Raw genomic sequence first — 27,768 nt, forward strand, 5'->3', positions numbered from 1 at the left:
GGGGGGGAAGGGCTAGCAAAGACAGAGTAGAGTGCGGAGGAGATGCAGGCTTTTCCAATCTACACAAGTAATGGTGAAGGGGCCCACCTGGGGTGGTCGGGCCTCAGCAAGCCATTCCACATCATCTGCCAGGAGGGCTAGTGGAATGTAGGCCAACATAGTAGCCCAGAGGCATAGGGATGAATTCAGACCAGTGGGATATTACTCTGCCCAAATGGATGCAGTAGCCACAGGCATGCACCAATGTGTGCGGGTTTTGGTGTGTGCTTCATGGGCAATAAATGCATCAGAACCCATCGCCCTGATGGGTAAGATAATCCTCCATAGCCCTCATACTATTGTTCAATTCTTCGAGGCTGGAAGACTGCAGGGTGTCTCGGGTAGTAGATGCTCGATTCCTGACTCAATTCCTGATGCTAATATTTTGCCTGGGGACAGACATGTGGAAATCTGTAAAGATATGAGGGAAAATCCCACGATAGGGTTAACAATACAAGGAACGGAGCATGAATGTGTTGTGGAAGTAGAGGAGGACACTAGTGGAGGCTTGGCAGAAGAGCCATTGGTGGGAGAAGGAGTGAGCAACTTATATGTGGATGGAACTAGGAAGTATATAGGAGGGGAGCCCCGTACGGCATGGGCTATAGTGGATACTGAAGGTGAGTTGATTGCAGGAGAACAGATCCCCGGGAACCACTCAGCACGAACAGCTGGATTAATAGCTCTAACGAAGGCCCTGGAATGGGGCAAGGGAAAGCTAATCAATGTGTACACTGACAGTCGGGACGCTTCTGGCGTAGTTCATGCCTATATGACAGCTTGGAGTAAGCGAGGGTTTGTGACCTCCAGTGGAGGACACATACAGCATGAGAATTTAATCAGGAACTTGCTCCCGGCCGCCTGAAAGCCCTTAAAAGTAGCCGTGATTAAGGTCTAGGCCCATCGGAGAAATGAGAATTAGGCGCAGCAAGGTAACAGTTTGATCCGATCAGGCTGGAAGAACCTATTAGAGCAGGAACGGGTGGGGATGTAGACTCCAGGAATAGCAGCTGTGAAGGCTGCAGGCAATGCTGATATTGATGTAAGGCAGGTGCAAGAACAAGCACTAGTGGAGGAAAAGGGGGGGTGGAGTAATAACGGGAGACGGATAGGCCATGATAGAATATGGAAAGGGAAAGATAGCCTCCGAGGCCGTGCAACAATCCCTGTGGGACATATACCATGGACAAGCGCACACAGGGAGAGACAATATGGTCAAACTATTAAAGGAATGTTGGTGGTGGAAGGGAATGGACAGGGATGTGGCCAAATTCTGCTAGCGATGAATACAGTGCACCCTGGTGGAACCAGGCTGTCCCTGCAAGATAAATGGGAAGTCAGCCCCCGGCCCAAGGGTCCAGGGGGAAATTTGCCACTAGATTTTACTGGGCCTTTGCCTCAGGTACAGGGTAGAACATACTGTTTGGTGATTGTCGATCAATTCACCCGGTGGGTGGAAGCATTCCCGTGTAAGGATGCCACTGCTAGTACCGTGGCTTTGATATTGGTTAATGAAATAATACCAAGGTGGTTGGTGCCACTTCAACTGGATTCTGACCAAGGGGCCCATTTCACAGGGAAAGTCATGAGGGAGGCTTGTGGGTTTTTTGGCATCCAGCAAAGATTCCGCATCCCACACCATCCTCAAAGCTCGGGAATGCTAGAGCGGATGAACCAATCCTTGAAAATAGCCTAGCCAAAGCTATATCGCAGGAAGGGAATAATTGGGTACGGGCCCTGCATGCCAAATTGTTGCGACAAAGAGCCATTCCCATCCGGGGAATGTGTCTAACCCCTTTTGAGTTAATGCCAGGAAGAGCAATGCGCCTCCCGGAGGAGGTGATAACTGGAGGAGCAGAACTTGAGATAAGCAAAGGCACTGTACTCTAATGTATGCAAGATCTGGTGAACTGCCTGCATGCCCTTAAGGGTCAGGTAATTGCACAGCAACAACATAGAGATTGGACCAAACTGACTGGAAAGGATACCCCAGAACTACCGACACCAGGGGATAGGGTCATGGTCAAACTTATGACAGGTAAAAAGGGACCAGGGGTTTGATGGGAGGGACCCTATGCAGTAATCATCGCTGGACAAATATGTGCCTTAATAGACGTAAAACCCGGTCCGTGGTGGCGGCACTGGATGCAGTTGAAATCATACCCTCATGAGTCATCCCATGGTCACAAGGATTGAGAGAACCCTCTGGTGGGTTGGTGGATCCAGGGAGCGGGGGGTAGCCATGGCATTGCCAGCTGCGGCACTTGTAATGGGACTTATCTGGATTTGTAGATGGGTCACCAGAGTGGCTCAGGATATGGGACTAAGGCACGGAGAGGATGTATACGAGGAAGGAGTGGCGATGATGTGAATGATATAATACTAATTGAGCACCGGAAGGTGTTTGTTTATTCCTACAGGATTCTATTGCTAGCACACCTCTGGATCCCATCTCATCTCTGGTTGCAATCATCAACATTGACCACCTCACCAGGGATGTGGAAGGAGCTGGACATTGCTGAAGTCAAGTCTAGTGATCGCATGTATACTAATGTCACGCGGGTGCGTCGGGATGCTGTTAATGTTATGAGAGATGCAAAGGGGAGGAGTGGTATAGGTTTTTATTCTGATGACACTCAGGATGTATGCACAAACAGGACTCTATATGTCCCTGCGGGGCGGCTTATACGAATTACGTGCAATTCTGAAATACGTGGGCCCTATATCAGTTGGGAACCCAGGATCATGGGAGTTACAGGTGATACAGAAAGCTGGAACGCAGGACCTTTGCCCCCAGGCAGGATGACATTGTTTTTAAAATGACCGATCAGGGAACGCTACATGCCATTGATGTCCCAAATCACCCGATTGTGAACTAGTAAGTTATGGGGAACCGTCTGGTAATTCACTGAATAGATCCCTGCCAGGCACCTAACCGTACTGACAATCATGAGATGATATGTGATAGATTAACAGCTTTGTATCGGGGAAGTGAGGTAGGCAGCCAGTCAGCGCTGGAGTCCGAGAATCGGGTGGGATATTGTAGGAAGCAAGGACTCCACAGGTTATGAGTGGGGACCAGGCCGAAGCCTACCACCACCACTGTGACACTGGTGAGCTCTGACTCAATTACAACCACAAATCCAAGGACAACCCCCAAGCCCGAATGTGATGAGCATATCACTAGCCACACTGTGGGACACAGGTTAGTTCTGACCCTCACTGATGAATCAGTGACGATGACATGTAAGAGTTATGATTGATGTCGCCAATCTACACTTACCAGTCTATTGCTGTGGACTAGGACTGTTTGTAGCCTTGGGAAAGGGGGATTTTGGACGGGAGTTGCTGGAAAATACGTAAGCGACAACAGAGAGACATAGTGGAACTGAACGCCCTTGACATTGTGGAGATAAGTGAAGGGATTGAGGTTATGAAAGGGCAATTGAGACCTGCAGTTCAGGATATATACCAGGATGCCAAAACGGCTACAGCCCTTAGCCAGCAAGTCAATCAGCTTGTGTGGAAGGCACGTAAACAGTTGTAGCCATATCAGACAACAATTAATGAGTAACGTCGTATAACAACTATACCAAGCGAGGCATTGCCTGGGCATAATGTTGTTCTAACCAATTTATCTGAGTCTATTACCATTGGCCGACATGAACTGACTCCATACAGGGATGTGTCCATCGTGGACGCGGATGACCTCGAGCGAACTGACGATGACCAGCGGATTCACCAATATGGCCAGAAGGGACTTCCACGCATCCCGCACTTGCGGGCCGATTGGGAAGGACTTCGGGAGGCGGCAACGCCAATTGACCACCTCTGGAACAAGTAGCGGGAGCTCATCCAGACTCACTCTGAGAAGGCCGCGGAACTGTTTCAGTGCACAGAACTTTTTCTCTACAATATGGAATTGGGGACAGAATGCCAATATCCATCCATGGATACATATTATTTCGCACGTTGTTGCACTTTTTCAGCTGTTTATATTGTTTGTCTCTTTTATTATGCTCTGTTGCCTCAGGCGCCACATTAGGAAATGGCAGAAACACTGTCGCCCCCTAGTTAAAGGGAGACTGTTGCAGCTCTTACCTGTTGAATATTCCACACATCAGCTGGACTCCAGTAAATTCAGTATGTCTCTTTAATGGCCTATTATTGAGCTAGCCAAGGGCCAAAAGGGGGGATTGAAGGGGGAGGTTCAGCGATGATATCTCTTAAAACTGAATCGTTAGCATGAATAGTTTTACATAAATTGTTTTATTAAGGATTGAGATGAATTAGAAGTCTGAGTAATCATTATCAACCATTAAACATGTATTTTTAGGACATAGCAGTAATAAGTACTCAAATGGGATATAGGATAGCTCACTTGACCAAAAGGACATGACTTCTGACATCTTGGGCGAAATTCTCCTACCCGCCCCGCCACATTTCTGCCCCGACCGGCCGGCAGGAGTCTCCGTAACACCGGCCGGTCAATGGGGTTTCCCATTGTGGGGCAGCCCCACGCCGTCAGGAAACCCCCGGGCGCCGGCAAAACGGAGACTCCCGCCGGCGGAGAATGACGCCCCTTGTCTTTCTGTTCTGTTTCTCACAAACAGTCAGCAAGCTGCTGGGATTGTACACAGATGTCAGGATGAGGATCAATCATGTGCTGCTTGCGACTCTATTGGGTGAAGTTTAAACACTGCTTGCAATTCTATTGGATAAGATTAAAAGAAGCAGCTTCAGGGATTGGATCGCGTTCAACTGGGGTGGGCTATTGATTTTTGAACGTTGTATAATTACTGTGCTCGGCTCTTTGTTCGGTAGAACATGTCTTGGCTGATATCCAGTCTGTTCTCCGTGTATACGTAACAAGCTTGATTAAATAGCCATCTTGTCCAGGTTGTGGTGTTTTTGTTTCTCTTTGTACTGAGTTGAGCCACAGGGAAAACCCCACGTGGAAGAACTCAATACACAGGTCTTGAAACTGCTCCTACACCGTCCCAGTACCTCCCACAGATAATCCCATTCTACCCGATCAAAAGCCTTTTCTGCATCCATTGCGATCACTACCTCCACCTCCCTACCTTCCGGGGGCATCATGATCATGTTTAACAACCTTCTTATATTGGCCACCAACTGACTACCCTTAACAAACCCCGTCTGGCCCTCCCCAATAATGTCTGGAAAACAATCCTCAATCCTGGAGGACAAAGTTTTGGCCAGCAGTTTGGCGTCCACATTCAACAGGGATATCGGCCTGTAGGACCCACACAGCTCCGGGTTCTTGTCCCGTTTCAGAATCAGCGAAATCGTGGCCTGTGACATCATCGGGGGCAGCACCCTCTTTCCCTTGCCTCATTGAACATCCTCATCAACACCAGCCCCAATGGCCCAGAGAACTTTTTATAAAACTCCACTGGGTACCCGTCCGGCCCCGGGGCTTTACCTGACTACATGGCCTTCAGACCCTCCACTATCTCCTCCAATCCAATCGGGGCCCCCAGACCTTCTACCAGCTTCCCGTCCACCTTTGGAAAATTCACCCCCCTCAAGAAGTGCCTCATCCCCTCCGGCCCCTTAGGGGGTTCCGACCTATATAGCCTACTGTAGAAATCCCTAAACGCCTTATTCACCCCTGCTGAATCTCCAACCAGGTTCCCATCTCCATCATTTACTTTCTCTATCTCCCTGGCTGCCTCCCTCTTTCTAAGCTGCTGGGCAATCATTCTGCTGGCCTTCTCTCCATACTCATAGATTGCCCCCCTCGCCATTCTCAGCTGCTCCACTGCCCTCCCTGTGGTTAACAAGCCGAACTCCGCCTGTAGCCTCCGTTGTTCCCTTAAAAGCCCTGCCGCTGGGGTCTCCGCATTCCTCCTATCGATCTGTAGCATCTCCTTTACCAGTCGGTCCGTTTATGCCCTGCCAACCTTCTCCCTGTGGGCCAGTATCGAGGTCAGCTCCCCTCTGACCACCGCCTTCAGTGCTTCCCAGACCACCGCTGCTGAAATTTCCCCCGTGTCGTTGACCTGCAGGTAGTTCTGAATCCATTTCCTCAGCCGCTCGCACACCCCTTCGTCAGCCATAAGTCCCACATCTAACCTCCATTGCGGGCGCTGTGTGGTAGTATGTATTGGGGTCATGTGGGACCGGAAGCCCTAATGTCATTGGCTGACAGATCCCGGGTCCTGGTTGGCCGTTGACCTCATACTCCGCCCTGAAGGCGAAGTATAAGAAGCCGGTGCCTTCCCCCGCAGGCCAGTTTACTATCGGGCTGCTGGGGAACAGACACGCTTAATAAAGCCTCATCGACTTCACTCTATTCGTCTCACGGAGTCTTTGTGCGCCACAATTTATTAAGCGTGCCTAAAAAGGACTATGGAGCTCAGGATCATTCCAGAATGCCTGAGGATCAGCCCCCACGCAGTGAATGCGGCAGCAGCCTTCAAACACTGGCAGACTTGCTTTGAGGCCTACATCACATCGACCACAGGCCGAGTCTCAGACAAACAAAAACTGCAGGTCCTGCACTCGAGGGTGAGCACGGAGATTTTCACCCTCATTGAAGACACCCGCGATTTCCAGACGGCGTTCACAGCACTGAGAAGTCTCTACGTTCGCCCAGTTAACCAAATCTACGCTCGCTACCAGCTCGCGACGAGACGGCAAGCTCCCGGAGAATCGATGGACGAGTTCTACGCCGCGCTGCTGATTTTGGGAAGAGCCTGCAGCTGCCCGTCGGTGAATGCAAACGAACATACGGACATGTTAATGCGCGATGCTTTTGTTGCAGGTATGCAATCCTCCCAAATCCGCCAAAGGCTTTTAGAAAAAGAGTCGCTAGGACTCTCAGAGGCACGGGCCCTGGCAGCCTCGCTGGACGTAGCCGCGCGTAATACCCGCGCCTACGGCCCCGACCGCGCGGCAGGCCATTGGGCCCCGTACGTACCCGTCGCGCCAAACCCCCTACCCCCCCCCCCCCCGGACACCCCACAGGCTTGCGCAGTCCAAACGCCGAGTCGCACCGGGGGCACCCGCTGTTATTTCTGCGGCCAGGCGAAGCACCCCCGACAACGCTGTCCGGCCCGCGCAGCCATCTGCAAAAGCTGCGGGAAAAAGGGCCACTATGCGGTGGTGTGCCGATCCCGCGTGGTCGCCGCCGTCCCGGGAGAACAGGGAGCCCTACAGGCAGTCTATGCCTCCCAACCCCCCCAGCACGCCATGTGCGACCCGCAGGAGCCGCCATTTTGGGTCCCGACCACCGTGGCCCCGGGAGAACTGGGAGCTCTGCACGCCGCCTACGCTCCCCAACCCCCCTCCCGCAGTCCATATACGACCCGCCGCCGGCGCTCCCGATTTGGGTGCCGGCCAACACACTCCACGGAGAGGAGGGGGTTTTTCGCGTCCCGAACGCCACCCTCACCCCCGTCCCGCGCCCCACGCCTGACCCGCCGGCGCCACCTACCTTGACCCCGACCACCGCTGTCCCCGGCGAGGGAGCTCTGCACGGTGCCAGCGCTCACGGCCCCACGACTGACCCGCCGGAGCCGCCGACCTGGGCCCTCACCCCCGTCCCGCGCCCCACGCCTGACCCGCCGGCGCCGCCGACCTGGGCCCTCACCCCCGTCCAGCGCCCCACGCCTGACCCGCCGGCGCCGCCGACCTGGGCCCTCACCCCCGTCCCGCGCCCCACGCCTGACCCGCCGGCAATACAACTTACCTGGACCCCGATCACCTCCGTCCCAGGCGAGGGAGCTCCTCACGGTCCCAGCGCTCGCAGTACTCACCCGCCGGTCTGGGCCCCGACCACCGCTGTCCCCGGCGAGGGAGCTCCGCGCGGTCCTAGCGCCTGCGGCCCTGGCGCTCGCAGTCAAGGAACTCCGCGCGGTCCTAGCGCCCGCGGCCCGGGCGCTCGCAATGCAGGAACTCCGCGCGGTCCTAGCGCCCCCCAGCACTCAATGTGCGACCCGCAGGCGCCGCCATTTTGGGTCCCGACCACCACGAGGGGAGGAGGGGCCCCGCCATCTTGGACCGCCCCCGACCTGTACGACGCATGGGGGCGGCCATTTTGTCCACCCCCGACGCCATCTTGTGACCCCTCAGCCACGGGCGATGTATGGGGGTGGCCATTTTGTCCATCCCCGACGCCATCTTGGACGGCAACAACGGACCCCACCCCACTACTACAACCACGGCTCGCTTCGGTTACACTCGATCAGGCTCGGCCCCGGACTCTCCAGACGACGACGACAACGGTCCTAATTAACGGCCACGAGACGCCATGCCTATTCGACTCCGGGAGCACGGAAAGTTTTATACATCCCGACACGGTAAGACGCTGTTCCTTAACTACCTTCCCCAGCGCACAAAAGATTTGCCTAGCTGCAGGATCCCACTCCGTACAGATCCAGGGATTCTGCATAGTTACCCTAACGGTACAGGGGAGGGAATTCAAAAACTACAAACTTAACGTCCTTCCCCAACCTTGCTGGGCTTAGATTTTCAATGTAACCTACAGAGCCTTACGTTTAAATTCGGCGGCCCCATACCCCCACTCACTATCTGCGGCCTCGCCACCCTCAAGGTGCAACCCCCATCCTTGTTTGCGAACCTCACCCCGGATTGCAAACCCGTCGCCACTAGGAGCAGACGGTACAGCGCCCAGGACCGGACCTTCATTCGCTCCGAAGTCCAGCGGCTACTAAAGGAGGGCATAATCCAGGCCAGCAATAGTCCCTGGAGAGCGCAGGTGGTCGTAGTGAAGACAGGGGAGAAACAAAGGATGGTCATTGACTATAGCCAGACCATCAACAGGTACACACAACTAGACGCGTACCCTCTCCCCCGCATATCCGACATGGTCAATCGGATTGCCCAGTATAAAGTCTTCTCCACCGTGGACCTCAAGTCCGCCTACCATCAGCTCCCCATCCGCCCAAGTGACCGCAAGTACACAGCCTTCGAGGCAGACGGGCGGTTATACCATTTCCTACGGGTCCCTTTTGGCGTCACAAACGGCGTCTCGGTCTTCCAACGGGAAATGGACCGAATGGTTGATCAACATGGGCTGCGGGCCACGTTCCCGTACCTCGACAATGTAACCATCTGCGGCCACGATCAGCAGGACCACGACGCCAACCTCCAAAAATTCCTCCAGACTGCCAAAGCCTTGAACCTCACGTACAACGAGGACAAGTGCGTTTTTAGCACCGATCGGCTAGCCATTCTGGGCTACATAGTGCGCAATGGGATAATAGGCCCCGACCCCGAACGTATGCGCGCACTCATGGAATTTCCCCTCCCGCACTGCCCAAAAGCCCTGAAACGCTGCCTGGGGTTCTTTTCTTTTTTTTTAAAATAATATTTTATTGAAAATTTTTGGTCAACCAACACAGTACATTGTGCATCCTTTACACAACATTGTAACAATACAGATAATAATGACCTTTTTAAAATTTAAACAAAAACAACAACAAATAAATAAATATTAAATAACAAAAAAAATAAAAACTAGCCCTAATTGGCAACTGCCTTGTCTCAGGCCACACACATCCCCCCCCATCCCTCCCCCCCCCCCCCCCCCCCCCCAAATCCTGGGCCGCTGCTGCTGCCTTCTTTGTTCTCCCCTATCTATCTTTCCGCAAGATATTCGACGAACGGTTGCCACCGCCTAGTAAACCCTTGAGCCGACCCCCTTAGGACGAACTTAATCCGCTCTAACTTTATGAACCCCGCCATATCATTTATCCAGGTCTCCACCCCCGGGGGCTTGGCTTCTTTCCACATTAGCAATATTCTGCGCCGGGCTACTAGGGACGCAAAGGCCAAAACATCGGCCTCTTTCGCCTCCTGCACTCCCGGCTCTTGTGCAACCCCAAATATAGCCAACCCCCAGCTTGGTTCGACCCGGACTCCTACTACTTTCGAAAGCACCTTTGTCACCCCCATCCAAAACCCCTGTAGTGCCGGGCATGACCAAAACATATGGGTATGATTCGCTGGGCTTCCCGAGCACCTCGCACACCTATCCTCCACCCCAAAAAATTTACTGAGCCGTGTTCCAGTCATATGTGCCCTGTGTAATACCTTAAACTGAATCAGGCTTAGCCTGGCGCACGAGGACGACGAGTTTACCCTGTTTAGGGCATCTGCCCACATCCCCTCCTCAATCTCCTCCCCTAGCTCTTCTTCCCATTTCCCTTTTAGTTCGTCCATCATAGTCTCCCCTTCGTCTCTCATTTCCCTATATATATCCGACACCTTACCGTCCCCCACCCATTTCTTTGAGATGACTCTGTCCTGCACCTCTTGTGTCGGGAGCTGCGGGAATTCCCTCACCTGCTGCCTCGCAAAAGCCCTCAATTGCATGTACCTGAATGCATTCCCTTGGGGCAACCCATATTTCTCGGTCAGCGCTCCCAGACTCGCAAACTTCCCTTCCACAAATAGATCTTTCAATTGCGTTATACCTGCTCTTTGCCACATTCCATATCCCCCATCCATTCCCCCCGGGGCAAACCTATGGTTGTTTCTTATCGGGGACCCCCCCAGTGCTCCGGTCTTTCCCCTATGTCGTCTCCACTGTCCCCAAATCTTCAGTGTAGCTACCACCACCGGACTCGTGGTATAGTTCCTTGGTGAGAACGGCAATGGGGCTGTCACCATAGCCTGCAGGCTGGTCCCCCTACAGGACGCCCTCTCTAATCTCTTCCACGCCGCTCCTTCCTCCTCTCCCATCCACTTACTCACCATTGAAATATTAGCGGCCCAATAATACTCACTTAGGCTCGGTAGTGCCAGCCCCCCCCTATCCCAACTACGCTGTAAAAATCCCTTCCTCACTCTCGGAGTCTTCCCGGCCCAAACAAAACCCATGATACTCTTTTCTATCCTTTTGAAAAAAGCCTTCGTGATCACCACCGGGAGACACTGAAACACAAAAAGGAATCTCGGGAGGACCACCATCTTAACTGCCTGCACCCTCCCTGCCATTGACAATGCTACCATGTCCCATCTCTTGAAATCTTCCTCCATCTGTTCCACCAACCGCGTCAAATTTAGCCTGTGCAATGTGCCCCAATTCTTAGCTATCTGGATCCCCAGGTAACGAAAGTCTCTTGTTACCTTCCTCAACGGTAGGTCTTCTATTTCTCTACTCTGCTCCCCTGGATGCACCACAAACAGCTCACTCTTTCCCATGTTCAATTTATACCCTGAAAAATCCCCAAACTCCCCAAGTATCCGCATTATTTCTGGCATCCCCTCCGCTGGATCCGCCACATATAGTAGCAGATCATCCGCATATAAAGATACCCGGTGTTCTTCTCCTCCCCTGAGTATTCCCCTCCATCCCTTGGAACCTCTCAGCGCTATCGCCAGGGGCTCAATCGCCAGTGCAAACAGTAATGGAGACAGAGGACATCCCTGCCTTGTCCCTCTATGGAGCCGAAAATATGCCGATCCCCGTCCATTCGTGACCACACTCGCCACCGGGGCCCCATACAACAGCTGCACCCATCTAACATACCCCTCTCCGAACCCAAATCTCCTCAACACCTCCCACAGATAATCCCACTCCACTCTATCAAATGCTTTCTCGGCATCCATCGCCACTACTATCTCCGTTTCACCCTCTGGTGGGGCCATCATCATTACCCCTAACAACCTCCGTATGTTCGTGTTCAGCTGTCTCCCCTTCACAAACCCAGTTTGGTCCTCATGAACCACCCCCGGGACACATTCCTCTATTCTCATTGCCATTACCTTGGCAAGACCTTGGCATCTACATTGAGGAGGGAGATTGGTCTGTAGGACCCGCATTGTAGCGGATCCTTTTCCTTCTTTAAAAGAAGCGATATCGTTGCTTCTGACATAGTCGGGGGCAGTTGTCCCCTTTCCTTTGCCTCGTTAAAGGTCCTCGTCAGTAGCGGGGCGAGCAAGTCCAAATATTTTCTGTAAAATTCAACTGGGAATCCGTCCGGTCCCGGGGCCTTTCCCGTCTGCATGTTCCTAATTCCTTTCACCACTTCTTCTACCGTGATCTGTGCTCCCAATCCCATCCTTTCCTGCTCTTCCACCTTGGGAATTTCCAACCGATCCAAAAACTCCATCATTCTCTCCCTCCCATCCAGGGGTTGAGCTTCATACAATTTTTTATAAAATGTCTTAAACACTTCATTCACTCTCTCCGCTCCCCGCTCCGTCTCTCCATCTTCGTCTCTCACCCCCCCTATTTCCCTCGCTGCTCCCCTTTTCCTCAATTGGTGTGCCAGCAATCTGCTCGCCTTCTCTCCATATTCATACTGTACACCCTGCGCCTTCCTCCATTGTGCCTCTGCAGTGCCTGTGGTCAGCAAGTCAAATTCCACATGCAGCCTTTGCCTTTCCCTATACAGTCCCTCCTCCGGTGCTTCCGCATACTGTCTGTCCACCCTCAAAAGTTCTTGCAACAACCGCTCCCGTTCCTTACTCTCCTGCTTCCCTTTATGTGTCCTTATTGATATCAGCTCCCCCCTAACCACCGCCTTCAACGCCTCCCAGACCACTCCCACCTGAACCTCCCCATTGTCATTGAGTTCCAAGTACTTTTCAATGCATCCCCTCACCCTTAAGCACACCCCCTCATCCGCCATTAGTCCCATATCCATTCTTCAGGGTGGACGCCCTCTTGTTTCCTCCCCTATCTCCAAGTCTACCCAGTGTGGGGCATGATCCGAAATGGCTATAGCCGTATATTCCGTTCCCCTCACCCTCGGGATCAATGCCCTACCCAACACAAAAAAGTCTATGCGTGAATAGACTTTATGGACATAGGAGAAAAACGAGAACTCCTTACTCCTAGGTCTACTGAATCTCCACGGGTCCACCCCTCCCATCTGCTCCATAAAATCCTTAAGCACCTTGGCTGCTGCCGGCCTCCTACCAGTCCTGGACTTCGACCTATCCAGCCTTGGTTCCAACACCGTGTTAAAGTCTCCCCCCATTATCAGCTTTCCGGTCTCTAGGTCTGGGATGCGTCCTAGCATTCGCCTCATAAAATTGGCATCGTCCCAATTCGGGGCATACACGTTTACCAACACCACCATCTCTCCCTGTAATTTGCCACTCACCATCACGTATCTGCCCCCGTTATCCGCCACTATAGTCTTTGCCTCGAACATTACCCGCTTCCCCACTAATATAGCCACCCCCCTGTTTTTCGCATCCAGCCCCGAATGGAACACCTGCCCTACCCATCCTTTGCGCAACCTAACCTGATCTATCAGTTTCAGGTGCGTTTCCTGTAACATGACCACATCTGCTTTAAGTTTCTTAAGGTGTGCGAGTACTCGTGCCCTCTTTATCGGCCCGTTAAGCCCCCTCACGTTCCACGTGATCAGCCGAGTTGGGGGGCTTCCCACCCCCCCCCCTTGCCGGTTAGCCATCATCTTTTTCCAGCTTCTCGCCCAGTTCCCACGCGGCTGTATTTCTCCCAGACGGTGCCCCCCCGCCCATCCTTTCCCGCACCCACTCCCCCCTTTCCCCAGCAGCAGCAACCCAGTAATTCCCCCCTCCCCCCCCCCGCTAGACCCCCCGCTAGCGTAATTACTCCCCCCATGTTGCTCCCAGAAGTCAGCAAACTCTGGCTGACCTCGGCTTCCCCCCGTGATCACGGCTCGCCCCGTGCGGCGCCCCCTCCTTCCTGCTTCTCTATTCCCGCCATAATTATCATAGCGCGGGAACCAAGCCCGCGCCTCTCCCTCGGCCCCGCCTCCCATGGCCAACGCCCCATCTCCTCTCCCTCCCCACCTCCCCCCATCACCACCTGTGGGAGAAAGAAAAGTTACCATACCGCAGGATTAATCATACAATCCCTCTTCGCCCCCCCCCCCCCCCCCACCCGTCCCACCACTTTGTCCAAACGTTCATTTTCGTAGTCCAATCATTCCAATTTTTCTTCTACAATAAAAGTCCACGCTTCATCCGCCGTCTCAAAGTAGTGGTGCCTCCCTTGATATGTGACCCACAGTCTTGCCGGTTGCAGCATTCCAAACTTTATCTTTTTTTTGTGAAGTACCGCTTTGGCCCGATTAAAGCTCGCCCTCCTTCTCGCCACCTCCGCACTCCAATCTTGATAGACGCGGATCACCGCGTTCTCCCATTTACTACACCGAGTTTTCTTCGCCCATCTAAGGACCATTTCTCTATCCTTAAAACGGAGAAATCTCACCACTATGGCTCTGGGAGCTTCTCCTGCTCTCGGTCCTCGCACCATAACTCGGTATGCTCCCTCCACCTCCAACGGACCCGTCGGGGCCTCCACTCCCATTAACGAGTGCAGCATCGTGCTCACATATGCCCCGACGTCCGCCCCCTCCACACCTTCAGGAAGGCCAAGAATCTTCAAGTTGTTCCTCCTTGCGTTATTTTCCAGTGCCTCCAACCTCTCCACAGATCGTTTCTGGTGTGCCTCCTGTATCTCCGACTTCACCACCAGGCCCTGTATGTCGTTTTCATTCTCTGCTGCTTTCGCCTTCACGACCCGAAGCTCCTGCTCCTGGGTCTTTTGTTCCTCTTTCAGCCCTTCAATCGCCTGTAATATCGGGGCCAACAACTCTTTCTTCATTTCCTTTTTTATCTCCTCCACGCAGCGTTTCAAAAACTCTTGTTGTTCAGGGCCCCATATGAAACTGCCACCTTCCGACGCCATCTTGGTTTCTGCTTGCCTTCCTTGCCGTTGTTCCAAAGGATCCGCTGCAATCCGGCCACTTTCCTCTCCTTTTTCCATCCGTGTCCAGGGGGAACACCCTTCTGGTTTACCACACGGTGTTTTCAGCCGTTAAAATTGCCGTTGGGGCTCCTATCAAGAGCCCAAAAGTCCGTTTCACAGGGAGCTGCCGAAACGTGCGACTCAGCTGGTCATCGCCGCACCCGGAAGTCCTGGGGTTCTTTTCATACTACGCCCAGTGGGTCCCCCAGTACGCAGACAAGGCCCGCCCCCTAATACAGACCACGACTTTCCCGCTGTCGACAGAGGCTTGCCAGGCTTTCAGCCGCATCAAAGCGGACATCGCAAAGGCCACGATGCGCGCCATCGACGAGTCCCTCCCCTTCCAGGTCGAGAGCGATGCCTCTGACGTAGCTCTAGCGGCTACCCTTAACCAAGCGGGCAGACCCGTGGCCTTTTTCTCCCGGACCCTCCACGCCTCAGAAATCCGCCACTCCTCAGTGGAAAAGGAAGCCCAAGCCATAGTGGAAGCTGTGCGACATTGGAGGCATTACCTAGCCGGCAGGAGATTCACTCTCCTCACTGACCAACGGTCGGTAGCCTTCATGTTCGATAATGCACAGCGGGGCAAGATCAAGAACGACAAGATCTTGCGGTGGAGGATCGAACTCTCCACCTTCAACTATGAGATCTTGTACCGGCCCGGAAAGCTGAACGAGCCGTCTGATGCCCTATCCCGCGGGACATGTGCCAACGCACAAATTGACCGCCTCCAAGCCCTCCACGAGGACCTCTGCCACCCGGGGGTCACTCGGTTTTACCACTTCATCAAGTCCCGCAATCTCCCATACTCCTTAGAGGAGGTCCGTACAGTCACAAGAGACTGCCACATCTGCGCAGAATGCAAACCGCATTTTTTCAGGCCAGATGGAGCGCACCTGATTAAGGCTTCCCGTCCCTTTGAACGCCTCAGTCTCGATTTCAAAGGGCCCCTCCCCTCCACCGACCGCAACGCGTATTTCCTTAATGTAGTGGACGAATACTCCCGCTTCCCTTTTGCCATTCCCTGCTCGGACATGACCGCGGCCACAGTCATTAAAGCCCTGAACAGCATCTTCACGCTGTTCGGTTACCCCGCATACGTCCACAGCGACAGGGGGTCCTCTTTCATGAGTGACGAGCTGCGCCAGTTCCTGCTCAGCAAGGGCATAGCTTCAAGCAGGACGACCAGCTACAACCCCCGGGGGAACGGGCAAGCAGAAAGGGAGAACGGCACGGTCTGGAAGGCCGTCCTACTGGCCCTACGGTCCAGGGATCTCCCAGTTTCACGGTGGCAGGAGGTCCTCCCGGACGCTCTCCATTCCATCCGGTCGTTATTATGTACGAGCACTGATCAAACGCCTCACGAGCGTCTCCTTGTCTTCCCTAGGAGGTCCTCCTCTGGAACGTCGCTGCCGACCTGGCTGGCGGCCCAGGACCCATCCTGCTCCGAAAGCACGTGCGGGCACATAAGGCGGACCTGTTGGTCGAAAGGGTTCACCTCCTCCACGCAAACCCCCAGTACGCCTACGTGGAGTACCCCGACGGCCGACAGGACACGGTCTCCCTGCGGGATCTGGCGCCCGCCGGCACCACGCACACACCCCCGGCACCATCAACCCAACCGCCCCCCTTCCTGCCACCGCCGCACCCCGCGACCGCCCCCTTCCCAGGAGGATCAGTCCCCCCTCCCCTTTGCACCGACAGCTGAAACCGTGCGGCTCCCGGAGGCGACAACGCTGGTACAAGCACCACCACCGCCGCCGGGGCCGAGGCGATCGACACGGACGACCAGACCGCCCGACCGACTCGTGGCGTCGATGTAAAACAAAGATGGACTGTCCAATGAACATTTTGTTTTTCCTATATCCTCTGTAAATAGTTGTAACAGGACGATACTGTCCAATACTGTACTACCATGTAACTGTTCTATCCTCCCAGGACCAGTACTGTAAACCCTTACCACCATACGAAGCATCACCCCGCCGGGTTCATTTTTGACAAGGGGTGAATGTGGTAGTATGTATTGGGGGTCATGTGGGACTGGAAGCCCTAATGTCATTGGCTGACAGATCCCGGGTCCTGGTTGGCCGTTGACCTCATACTCCGCCCTGAAGGCGAAGTATAAGAAGCCGGTGCCTTCCCCCGCAGGCCAGTTTACTATCGGGCTGCTGGGGAACAGACACGCTTAATAAAGCCTCATCGACTTCACTCTATTCGTCTCACGGAGTCTTTGTGCGCCACACGCTGGTTACTGTCTTTACTAACCGGCAGGTCAACACAGTGCGGAGCATGGTCTGAGAGTGTGATCGCCGTGTACCCCGTGCCCACCACCCCTGCCAGTAAGGCCCTGCTCAAAATAAAGAAATCAATCCGGGAGTACACTTTATGCACGTGTGAGTAGAAGGAGAACTCCTTCACCCTCGGCTGTCCAAATCTCCATGTATCCACCCCCCCCCACCCCCATCTGCTCCATGAACCCTTTTAGTTCCTTTGCCATTGCTGGCACCCTGTCCGTTTTCGAGCTTGACCCATCCAAGCCAGGGTCAATAACTGTGTTGAAGTCCCCTCCATGACCAACCTGGGTGGGTCCAGGTCCCGTATCTTCCCCAGCATCCTCTTTATAAACTCAACATCATCCCAATTTGGCGCATACACATTTACTAATAGCACCTGCACTCCCTCCAGTTTCCCACTGACCTTAATGTACCGACCTCCCAAATCTGAGATTATTCTACCCTCCTCAAACACCACCCGCTGATTCATCAGGATCGCGATCCTCTAGTCTTTGAATTTAGTCCCGAGTGAAAGACCTGACTGACCCAGCCTTTCCTCAATCTAATCTGGCCAGTTACTCTAAGGTGTGGCTCCTGCAACATTACCACGTCCGCCTTCAGTCCCCTAAGATGCGCGAACTCACGCACCCTCTTGACCGGCACATTTAACCCTCGAACATTCCAGGTGATCAGCCTAGTTGGGGGGGCTCATTGCCCCCCCGCTTCGCCGATCAACTATCCCCTTTTTTGGGCCCACCTCCAGCCCATGCTCTGCGCCTCCACCTGCCCGCCCCAGGCAGCCTCCGTCCCCAACCTCCTCTCTGTCCCTTAGCCCAAGTCCCTCCCTCGTCAGCAGAACATTTTCTCCCCCCCCCAGTAACAACACTCTGTAACCCAACCCCTTTAATAAACCGAACATATGCACCCCCCCCCACTACGTTTCCGTGAGTTAGCCCGCCCAGCTACCCCATCCCTGGCGCCGGATAGTCTCCCACCTATTGTTCCCCCCCCCCCCCCCCCCCCCCCCCCGCTCATACAAACATACTCCAACATCAAACAATCCCCACACAATTTCCCTACAGAAAAACACCAAAATCTAAACAAGCACACCTCCATCCCCCAACAGTGCAAATGAATACCTTAACTCACTCAGCTCTGCCACTGGTCCCAAATCAATACAGAAGGCATTACAAACAGCTTCTACAAAACGAAAAACGGGAAGCTTTTTTGAAAGAACAGAAAAAAACAACAAAAAAAAACCATTAACGTTGCAGCAAAGTTCAAAAGTTCTCAGTCCACCACCAGTCCTTTCCTTTTCATGAAGTCCAGCGCATCCTCAGGCAACTCAAAATAAAAGTGCTGTTACTCGTACGTGACCCAGAGACGGGCCGGATACAACAGTCCGAACTTCACCTTTTTCTTAAAAAGGATCAACCTAATCTGGTTGAAGCCTGCTCTTCTCCTGGCCACCTCCACACTCAGGTCTTGGTAGACCCGCAGGATACTGTTGTCCCACTTACAGCTCCGTGTCTGGTTGGCCCACTGTAGAATGTGCTCCTTATCCAAGTACCTGTGGAAACTCACCACCATTGTCCTCGGGGGGGTCTCCCATTCGTGGCTTCCTCACGAGTGCTCTGTGAGCCCTGTCCACCTCCAAGGGTCGGGAGAATGCCCCAGCGCCCAGCAGCTTCTCAAACATATCTGAGATGTTTGCCCCAGCGTCCGCTCCTTTTGACCCCTCCGGGAGCCCAACGATTCTCAAATTCTGCTGGCGGGACCTATTCTCTAGGCCCTCCACCTTCTCCAAGGGCTTCTTCTGCTGGTCTCTCAGCATCCCCACCTCCAACTCCAATTTTAGGGCAGCATGGTAGCACAAGTGAATAGCACTGTGGCTTCACAGCACCAGTGTCCCAGGTTCGATTCCCCGCTGGGTCACAGTCTGTGCGGAGTCTGCACGGTCTCCCCATGTCTGCGCGGGTTTCCTCCGGGTGCTCCGGTTTCCTCCCACAGTCCAAAGACTTGCAGGTTAGGTGGATTGGCCATGATAAATTGCCCTTAGTGACCAAAAAGGTTAGGAGGGGTTATTGGGTTACGGGGATATGGTGGAAGTGAGGGCTTAAGTGGGTTGGTGCAGACTCAATGGGCTGAATGGCCTCCTTCTGCACTGTATGTTATATGTTCTAACTCCACCGCAGTTTGATGTTCCTCCTGCTCAGCCAGCGACATCTCTACCTTCTGGATCGCCCGATCTTGGAAGTCCAATCTAAGCTCCAGCCGCTCAATTGACTCTTTTATCGGGTCCAAGCAGTCCCGTTTCTGCTTAGCAAAGCCTTCCTGAATAACTTGCATCAGCTGCTCCATTGACCGCTGGGTCGACAAACCAGAGGTCCGGTCCTCCGCCATGCTGTCTCCCGCTGCAGCTTCAGCTCAAGCCTTCTCTGTCTTTCTGTTTCTGCCTTTACGAGCACTTCTAGTCCTTCTCTCCACGCACTGATGTGGGAATTCAGTACACAATTACCTCTGTCATCAGTTTTACAATTCAAGTCCAGTAGAAAATCGGGGGAAAAGGTCCAAAAGTCCGACCCGAGCGGGAGCCACCAAATGTGCGACTTACTCCTTCATAGCCGCCACCGGAAACCTGTGTATAACTTTCTAAGCTTACGTGCCCTAACGCTCCTTCTAGTGTGTCCCCAAGCGGAACAGCAGAAGTGGAAGCGGCCTGGTGCGTATCTCGCCCTGCGACCTGGGTCCCCTCTGGCAGCCGTCCTCTGGAGGGACCAGGCCCGGATGGGCCTGACCGTTTTCTGGGTGGCATGGGTCTAGCCTATTCTGCCTGCTACCCATCAGGTGTGCCAGGGACATGTGGGGGGAGGGATTCAAAGGTGCTGCGGTGTTCTGGCACCACCTCTGTGGGAGTCACCAGCATGGGCTCCATCACCATCACCTCCTCCTCCCTTGGGGTGCCCGATGACGCCCAGGCTACTCCATGGGATGGGGGGAGTGGTTGGAGCATGCTCTGGGGCGCCCCGTCACCGGGCGCTGCCAGTCCTGGGAGGCCCGCTCTTGTCTTGACCAGGGTCTCCATGCTCATAGCATGGAGCACAGAGACAGGGCAACCTCCCTCTGGGGTTGTGCCATGTTCCTCTGGGACCATGCCAGGTCCTTCTATGACTGGCTCAGGTCAGTCAGCGCTCGGCCAATGCTCTTGACACTTGCAGCCATGACCTGTTGTGACTGGGCCAAGCTCTGCAGCACTGCAGCAATGCCCATGTTGCCCTGGTACATGGCTGCCTGTGACATGGCTGTCCCATCCTGTGCCTCAGCCACCACCCACACAGACATGCCAGGCCTTGGACATCCTGATCCATGGCCGATACCTTCGGATCCAAGGCCTCCACCGCGGACGCCACCCGTGCGATGTTGAGCTGGGTGGCATGCATTGTCGGCACCACCTCTTGCCAGTGCAGGCAGTTGGACTCCTACAACTGCACCTGCAAATACAGGATAGTTGCTGACACCCCCTCCTTTAGTCCTTGGCTCTACGACTGCATCTCCAGAAGTGCAAGACCTGCCTGGATGGCAATTACTCCCTGGGGTTCGGCCGCCCTCTGGGGTTCCTACCTCCATCTGATGTACTGCAACATGTGTGTGGTGCGCACCAGATAGTGCTCCAGGAGCTACTTCACTAAAGTGAAGTGATGTCTCTGGGATGGTGGAGGGTGCTAGTGACAGCAGTGAGGAAATGTCAGTGTCATCCCTAGACATTGCTACTGGATGTTGCGGGGGGCGTGGGTCACCAGCAGGTGGCGCCTCATCACCAGTTGAGCCACTGAGTTGCGGCCAGGTGCACAGGGACCCCAGATGGACCCGACCTCCGCATCGGCGACTGCCCTTTCTCCAACCTCACGAACCAGGTCCAATGGTCTCTGCTCTGTGATGGTGAGGGGCCACAGGACCAGCGGGCCCCCTCTGGTCCTTTCTCTCTCCTCACGGTTGTGGGCTGCCTTCTCCTGGAGGGTCAGATAATGCACAGTGTGAGACACTTGGATGAGGGCAGTACAGGAACTCTGCAGCTAGCGGCCTGTGTGTGCAGTGCACCTGACCATGGCAGGCGGTATGGGTGTTGACATGTAGTGCAGGGTGGGATGCGCTTGGATTGCCGGCGGGTGGGGTTCGATCGCCGTCTCGGAGGGGTGGGAGGGCTACAGGTGTGTGGGATGGGATTGGCGCCAGGGGCACGGTGGTGATGGTGATTCACCGTGGCTGGTCTGAAAGCGGGGGGGGTGAGGTCGCCGATAATCTTTATTATTATTGTCACAAGTAGGCTTACATTAACACTGCAATGAAGTTGCTGTGAAAACCCTTAAGGCGCCTGCGGCGCTTGTTCAGTTTTCACTGAGGGTGAATTTAGAATGTCCAAATTATCTAACAGCACGTCTTTCGGGACTTGTGGAAGGAAACCGGAGCATCCGGAAAAAACCCATGCAGACACAGGGGGCGCAATTCTCCCATCGGGAGACTAAGTGCCGACGCCGGAGTGAAAACCGGAGTGCTTCACTCCGGCGTCGGAGGCCGTTCCCAGCCCCGTATTCTCCCGCCCCCGGGGGGCTAGGAGCGGCGCCGCGTCATTTACGCGCGCCGGGCCTTGGTGCCGTGTAAAAGCGGCGCCGCGTAAATGACACGGTCAGCGCCGCGTAAATGACATCATCCGCGCATGCGCAGGTTGACCGGCGCCAACCCGCGCATGTGCGGATGCCGTCCTCCCCGCAAGGAGATGTCGGATGGAGCCTGCGGGGCGGCGGTGGAAAGGAGGTCCTCCTTCAGAGAGGCCAGCCCGCCGATCGATGGGCACTGATCGCGGGCCAGACCCCTTTTGAGTCTCCCCCCCGGTGCAGGAACCCCCCTCCCCCCCCGCACAGGCCGCCCCCCCCAGCGTTCCCGCACTGTTCCCGCGGGCAGCGACCAGGTGTGACGGTGCCGGTGGGAACCTGTCGTGTTGGGCAGGCCACTCGGCCCATCCGGGCTGGAGAATCGCCGCTCGCCCGTTACAAACAGCGGGCGGTGATTCTCTGAGCGGCCAGCTGTGATTCTCGCCGCGTCGGTTTGGGGGGGGTGGGGGGGTGTGGGAGAATCGCGTGCGGGTGCCGGGGCGGCGTGGCGGGACTCGCACGGCGCCCCGGCGATTCTCCCACCCGGCATGGGGGCGGGGGGGGGGGGAGAATTCCGCCCAGGGAGAACGTGCAGACTCCGCACAGACAGTGACCCAAACCGGGAATTGAACCTCGGACGCTGGCACTGTGAAGCAACAATGCTAACCATTCTGCTAACGTGCCGTCCATATCGATCCTCACCCAGCACTAATTACTGGTCCACCTGGTGGGGGCCGCATGGGGAGGGTGGAGGTGATGGTTTTGGGGAGTGTGGGACAGGAGTGGTGCCAAGGGTGGTGGTTGTGACTCACCCTGGCCGCCCTGAGGAGGTCATGCAGCTTCTTCCTGCTCTGCTGCCTCGTTCTGGCGGTGGGGCTCAAGGCCTCTCTCACCTGTGCCCAGGCCCGGTTGATATCGGCTGGTGGCAGCCTCCTTTCCACTCTGGGGAACAGGGTGTCCCGCCTCTCCTCCAGGGCATCCAGCAGTGTCTCCAACTGTGCATTGATGAACCTTGGTGCTGCTCTTTGGGGTGGCATCTTCATGGCTGGAATGAGAGTGTGTGGGGAGAGGAGAGCTTATATGCAGCTCCAGCTTGTCAGGCTCTCGAGTGCCAATCCCAACCCCGACGAATCACATGCTGCCATGCGTTGGAATTGCACCAGTTCCACGTGGGCACCGGCGCTGGCCCATTAGCATGTCCTGAATGGCTCCGGGATCATTGCCGCAATCGGGACCGTAAGACACCCGTGATTCAGTCCCGGCGTCACCCCGGTATCTCTCAAAAATGCATTCACCCTTTTAGCCAATGATCTGCGATATAATGTTCCTGATGGCAATATAGCTCTCAATTTAGATCTGTTGTGCCTGCGTTCCTAATCACTGACATGAGCCAAATCATAAGGTGCTAACCCTTGCCGCCCAGTCATCTTGTTTTGCTGGTTCTAATACAGGCGAAACAGAGAATTTCTGCAGAATTAAAGAATCATGATTTCTGCCAGGATATTTAAGTACCTGTGACCACACACCAGCTGTACATTAAAGGAGTGGAATCCCTTTCTGTTCATGAAAATGTATGAGTTCAAATGAGGATAACTGTGAAGTCAATGGCACCCTACATGATGGGGAAGCCTGCAATCAGAGTAAAACCTTGTGGTTGCTCCTACTGCTTGCCCTGAGTAAGAGGAAATTAGATTAATGTTTTTCTCTTGGTATAGAGCCTCAGTGACCTCATACAGTAGGCTGCAACTGCGGGATATTGTTTGACAGTTGGCATTGCCCTATTTTGAGGGTGCAGTTTTGGCTGCAGTCGTTGATAGATTTCAGGCACAACTTCTTTTGAGAATCAAAGACATCTCATGCACTGGTCTTCACTGAAGCTGAGGTAAGGGAATTGTTCCTTCAAGATCAATCCTCTGTGTAAATGACACCCATCTGAGTGCTCTGCTCCCTCTCCTCTCGCTTTGAACAATTTGTCCTCTCTGTGCAGCCTCTCCTTCTCTGAGTCATATTTATTTCCCAAAGTAATTAACTAGTTAAGGGAATTTGGTGCTCACCTGAAGGAGGTGCAGAGAAGCAGACCTGTGAGGGAGTCTCTGGAGCAACTACATCACAGCCAGCAGGTAAGTGTTTGGCTTGTAACTGGTAAGTGATTTCTCTCTCTTTGACTTTCTCCTAGCTGTGTAGTGTAGTTCAAATTTAACTTCAGGTTTAAGTCATGGCAGGAGAGCTCAGACCCGTGTCATGCTCCTCTTGTGAGATGTGGCAAGTCAGGGACCCTTCTGGTGTCCCTGACTCCTTCATCTGCAAGAAGTGTGTCCAACTGCAGCTCCTGTTAGACCGCTTGACGGCTCTGGAGCTGCGGATGGACTCACTTTGGAGCATCCGCGATGCTGAGGAAGTTGTGGAAAGCACATTCAGTGAGTTGGTCACACCGCAGATTAAAATTACTGAGGCAGATAGGGAAAGGGTGACCAACAGACAGAGGAAGAGTAGGAAGGCAGTGCAGGGATCCCCTGCGGTCATCTCCCTCCAAAACAGATTTACCGTTTTGGAAACTGTTGGGGGAGATGGCTCACCAGGGGAAGGTGGCAGCAGCCAGGTTCATGGCACCGTGGCTGGCTCTGCTGCACAGAAGGGCGGGAAAAAGAGTGGCAGAGCTATAGTGATAGGGGATTCAATCGTAAGGGGAATAGACAGGCGTTTCTGCGGACGCAAACGAGAATCCAGGTTGGTATGTTGCCTCCCTGGTGCAAGGGTCAAGGATGTCTCGGAGCGGCTGCAGGGCATTCTGGAGGGGGAGGGTGAACAGCCAGCTGTCGTGGTGCATATAGGCACCAACGATATAGGTAAAAAACGGGATGAGGTCCTACAAGCTGAATTTAGGGAGTTAGGAGTTAAACTAAAAAGTAGGACCTCAAAGGTAGTAATCTCAGGATTGCTACCAGTGCCACGTGATACTCAGAGTAGGAATGACAGGATAGCTAGGATGAATACGTGGCTTGAGAGATGGTGCAAGAGGGAGGGTTTCAAATTCCTGGGACATTGGGACCGATTCTGGGGGAGGTGGGACCTGTACAAATCGGACGGTCTGCATCTGGGTGGGACCGGAACCAATGTTCTCGGGGGGTGTTTGCTAGTGCAGTTGGGGAGGGTTTAAACTAATGTGCCAGGGGGATGGGAACCGATGTAGGAAGTCAGTGGGGACAGAAACAAAAGGCAGGAAGGGAGAGTGTGTAAAGCATGACCAGAGAAAGCAGGGCAGAGAGCAAGGAAGGTCTACATTAAACTGCATTTATTTCAATACAAGGGGCCTGACGGGCAAAGCGGATGAACTCAGGGCATGGACGGGCACATGGGACTGGGATATTATAGCTATGACTGAAACATGGCTAAGGGAGGGGCAGGACTGGCAGCTCAATGTTCCGGGCTACAGATGCTATAGAAAGGATAGAACAGGAGGTAAGAGAGGAGGGGGAGTGGCGTTTTTGATTAGGGAGAACATCACGGCAGTACTTAGAGGGGATATATCCGAGGGTTCGCCCACTGAGTCTATATGGGTGGAACTGAAAAATAAGAAGGGAGAGATCACCTTGGTAGGACTGTACTACAGGCCCCCAAATAGTCAGCGGGAAATTGAGGAGCAAATATGTAAGGAGATTACAGATAGCTGCAAGAATAATAGGGTGGTAGTAGTAGGGGACTTTAACTTTCCCAACATTGACTGGGACAGTCATAGCATTAGGGGCTTGGATGGAGGGAAATTTGTTGAGTGTATTCAGGAGGAATTTCTCATTCAGTATGTGGATGGACCGACTAGAGAGGGGGCAAAACTTGACCTCGTCTTGGGAAATAAGGAAGGGCAAGTGATAGAAGTGCTAGTGAGGGATCACTTTGGGACAAGTGACCATAATTCCATTAGTTTTAAGATAGCTATGGAGAATGATAGGTCTGGCCCAAGAGTTAAAATTCTTAATTGGGGCAAGGCCAATTTTGATGGTATCAGACAGGAACTTGCAGAGGTAGATTGGGGGAGACTATTGGCAGACAAAGGGACGGCTGGTAAATGGGAGGCTTTTAAAAATGTGTTAACCAGGGTGCAGGGTAAGCACATTCCCTTTAGAGTGAAGGGCAAGGCTGGTAGAAGTAGGGAACCCTGGATGACTCGAGATATTGAGACTCTGGTCAAAAAGAAGAAGGAGGCATATGACGTACATAAGCAACTGGGATCAAGTAGATCCCTTGAAGAGTATAGAGATTGTCGAAATAGAGTTAAGAGGGAAATCAGGAGGGCAAAAAGGGGACATGAAATTGCTTTGGCAAATAATGCAAGGGAGAATCCAAAGAGATTCTACAGATACATAAAGGGGAAAAGAGTAACTAGGGACAGAGTAGGGCCTCTTAAGGATCAACAAGGGCATTTATGTGCAGAGCCACAAGAGTTGGGTGAGATCCTGAATGAATATTTCTCATCGGTATTCACGGTGGAGAAAGGCATGGATGTTAGGAAACTAAGGGAAATAAATAGTGATGTCTTGAGAAGTGTGCATATTACAGAGGAGGAGGTGCTGGAAGTCTTAAAGCGCATCAAGGTAGATAAATCCCCGGGACCTGATGAAATGTATCCCAGGATGTTGTGGGAGGCTAGGGAGGAAATTGCGGGTCCCCTAACCGAGATATTTGAATCATCGGCAGCCACAGGTGAGGTGCCTGAAGATTGGAGAGTGGCGAATGTTGTGCCCTTGTTTAAGAAGGGCAGCAGGGAAAAGCCTGGGAACTACAGACCGGTGAGCCTAACGTCTGTAGTAGGTAAGTTGCTAGAAGGTATTCTGAGAGACAGGATCTACAAGCATTTAGAGAGGCAAGGACTGATTCGGGGCAGTCAGCATGGCTTTGTGCGTGGAAAATCATGTCTCACAAATTTGATTGAGTTTTTTGAGGGAGTGACCAAGAAGGTAGATGAGGGTAGTGCAGTAGACGTTGTCTACATGGACTTTAGCAAAGCCTTTGACAAGGTACCGCATGGTAGGTTGTTGCAGAAGGTTAAAGCTCACGGGATCCAGGGTGAGGTTGCCAATTGGATTCAAAATTGGCTGGACGACAGAAGGCAGAGGGTGGTTGTAGAGGGTTGTTTTTCAAACTGGAGGCCTGTGACCAGTGGTGTGCCTCAGGGATCGGTGCTGGGTCCACTGTTATTTGTGATTTATATTAATGATTTGGATGAGAATTTAGGAGGCATGGTTAGTAAGTTTGCAGATGACACCAAGATTGGTGGCATAGTGGATAGTGAAGAAGGTTATCTAGGATTGCAACGGGATCTTGATCAATTAGGCCAGTGGGCCGACGAATGGCAGATGGAGTTTAATTTAGATAAATGTGAGGTGATGCATTTTGGCAGATCGAATCAGGCCAGGACCTACTCAGTTAATGGTATGGCGTTGGGGAGAGTTATAGAACAAAGAGATCTAGGAGTACAGGTTCATAGCTCCTTGAAGGTGGAGTCGCAGGTGGACAGGGTGGTGAAGAAGGCATTCGGCATGCTTGGTTTCATTGGTCAGAACATTGAATATAGGAGTTGGGACGTCTTGTTGAAGTTGTACAAGACATTGGTACGGCCACACTTGGAATACTGTGTGCAGTTCTGGTCACCCTATTATAGAAAGGATATTATTAAACTAGAAAGAGTGCAGAAAAGATTTACTAGGATGTTGCCGGGACTTGATGGTTTGAGTTATAAGGAGAGGCTGGATAGACTGGGACTTTTTTCCCTGGAGCGTAGGAGGCTTAGGGGTGATCTTATAGAGGTCTATAAAATAATGAGGGGCATAGATAAGGTAGATAGTCAACATCTTTTCCCAAAGGTAGGGGAGTCTAAAACTAGAGGGCATAGGTTTAAGGTGAGAGGGGAGAGATTCAGAAGGGCCCAGAGGGGCAATTTCTTCACTCAGAGGGTAGTGAGTGTCTGGAATGGGCTGCCAGAGGTAGTAGTAGAAGCGGGTACAATTGTGACTTTCAAAAAGCATTTAGATGGTTACATGGGTAAGATGGGTATAGAGGGTTATGG

General features: G+C 53.3%; 1 protein-coding gene across 1 annotated transcript in view; it reads left to right on the forward strand.

Annotated features, from left to right (window-relative positions):
* Positions 1-1,321: 1,321 nt before the first annotated feature.
* Positions 1,322-27,768, forward strand: part of dazl (deleted in azoospermia-like) — a 331,824-nt gene continuing 305,377 nt past the window's right edge. The window contains exon 1 of the mRNA XM_072510237.1: positions 1,322-1,441. Within this exon, the coding sequence (XP_072366338.1) occupies positions 1,322-1,441 (120 nt within the window). The remainder of the gene's footprint in view (positions 1,442-27,768) is intronic.

The sequence above is a fragment of the Scyliorhinus torazame genome, chromosome 6, assembly GCF_047496885.1.
Source record: "Scyliorhinus torazame isolate Kashiwa2021f chromosome 6, sScyTor2.1, whole genome shotgun sequence".
Lineage (NCBI taxonomy): Eukaryota > Metazoa > Chordata > Chondrichthyes > Carcharhiniformes > Scyliorhinidae > Scyliorhinus > Scyliorhinus torazame.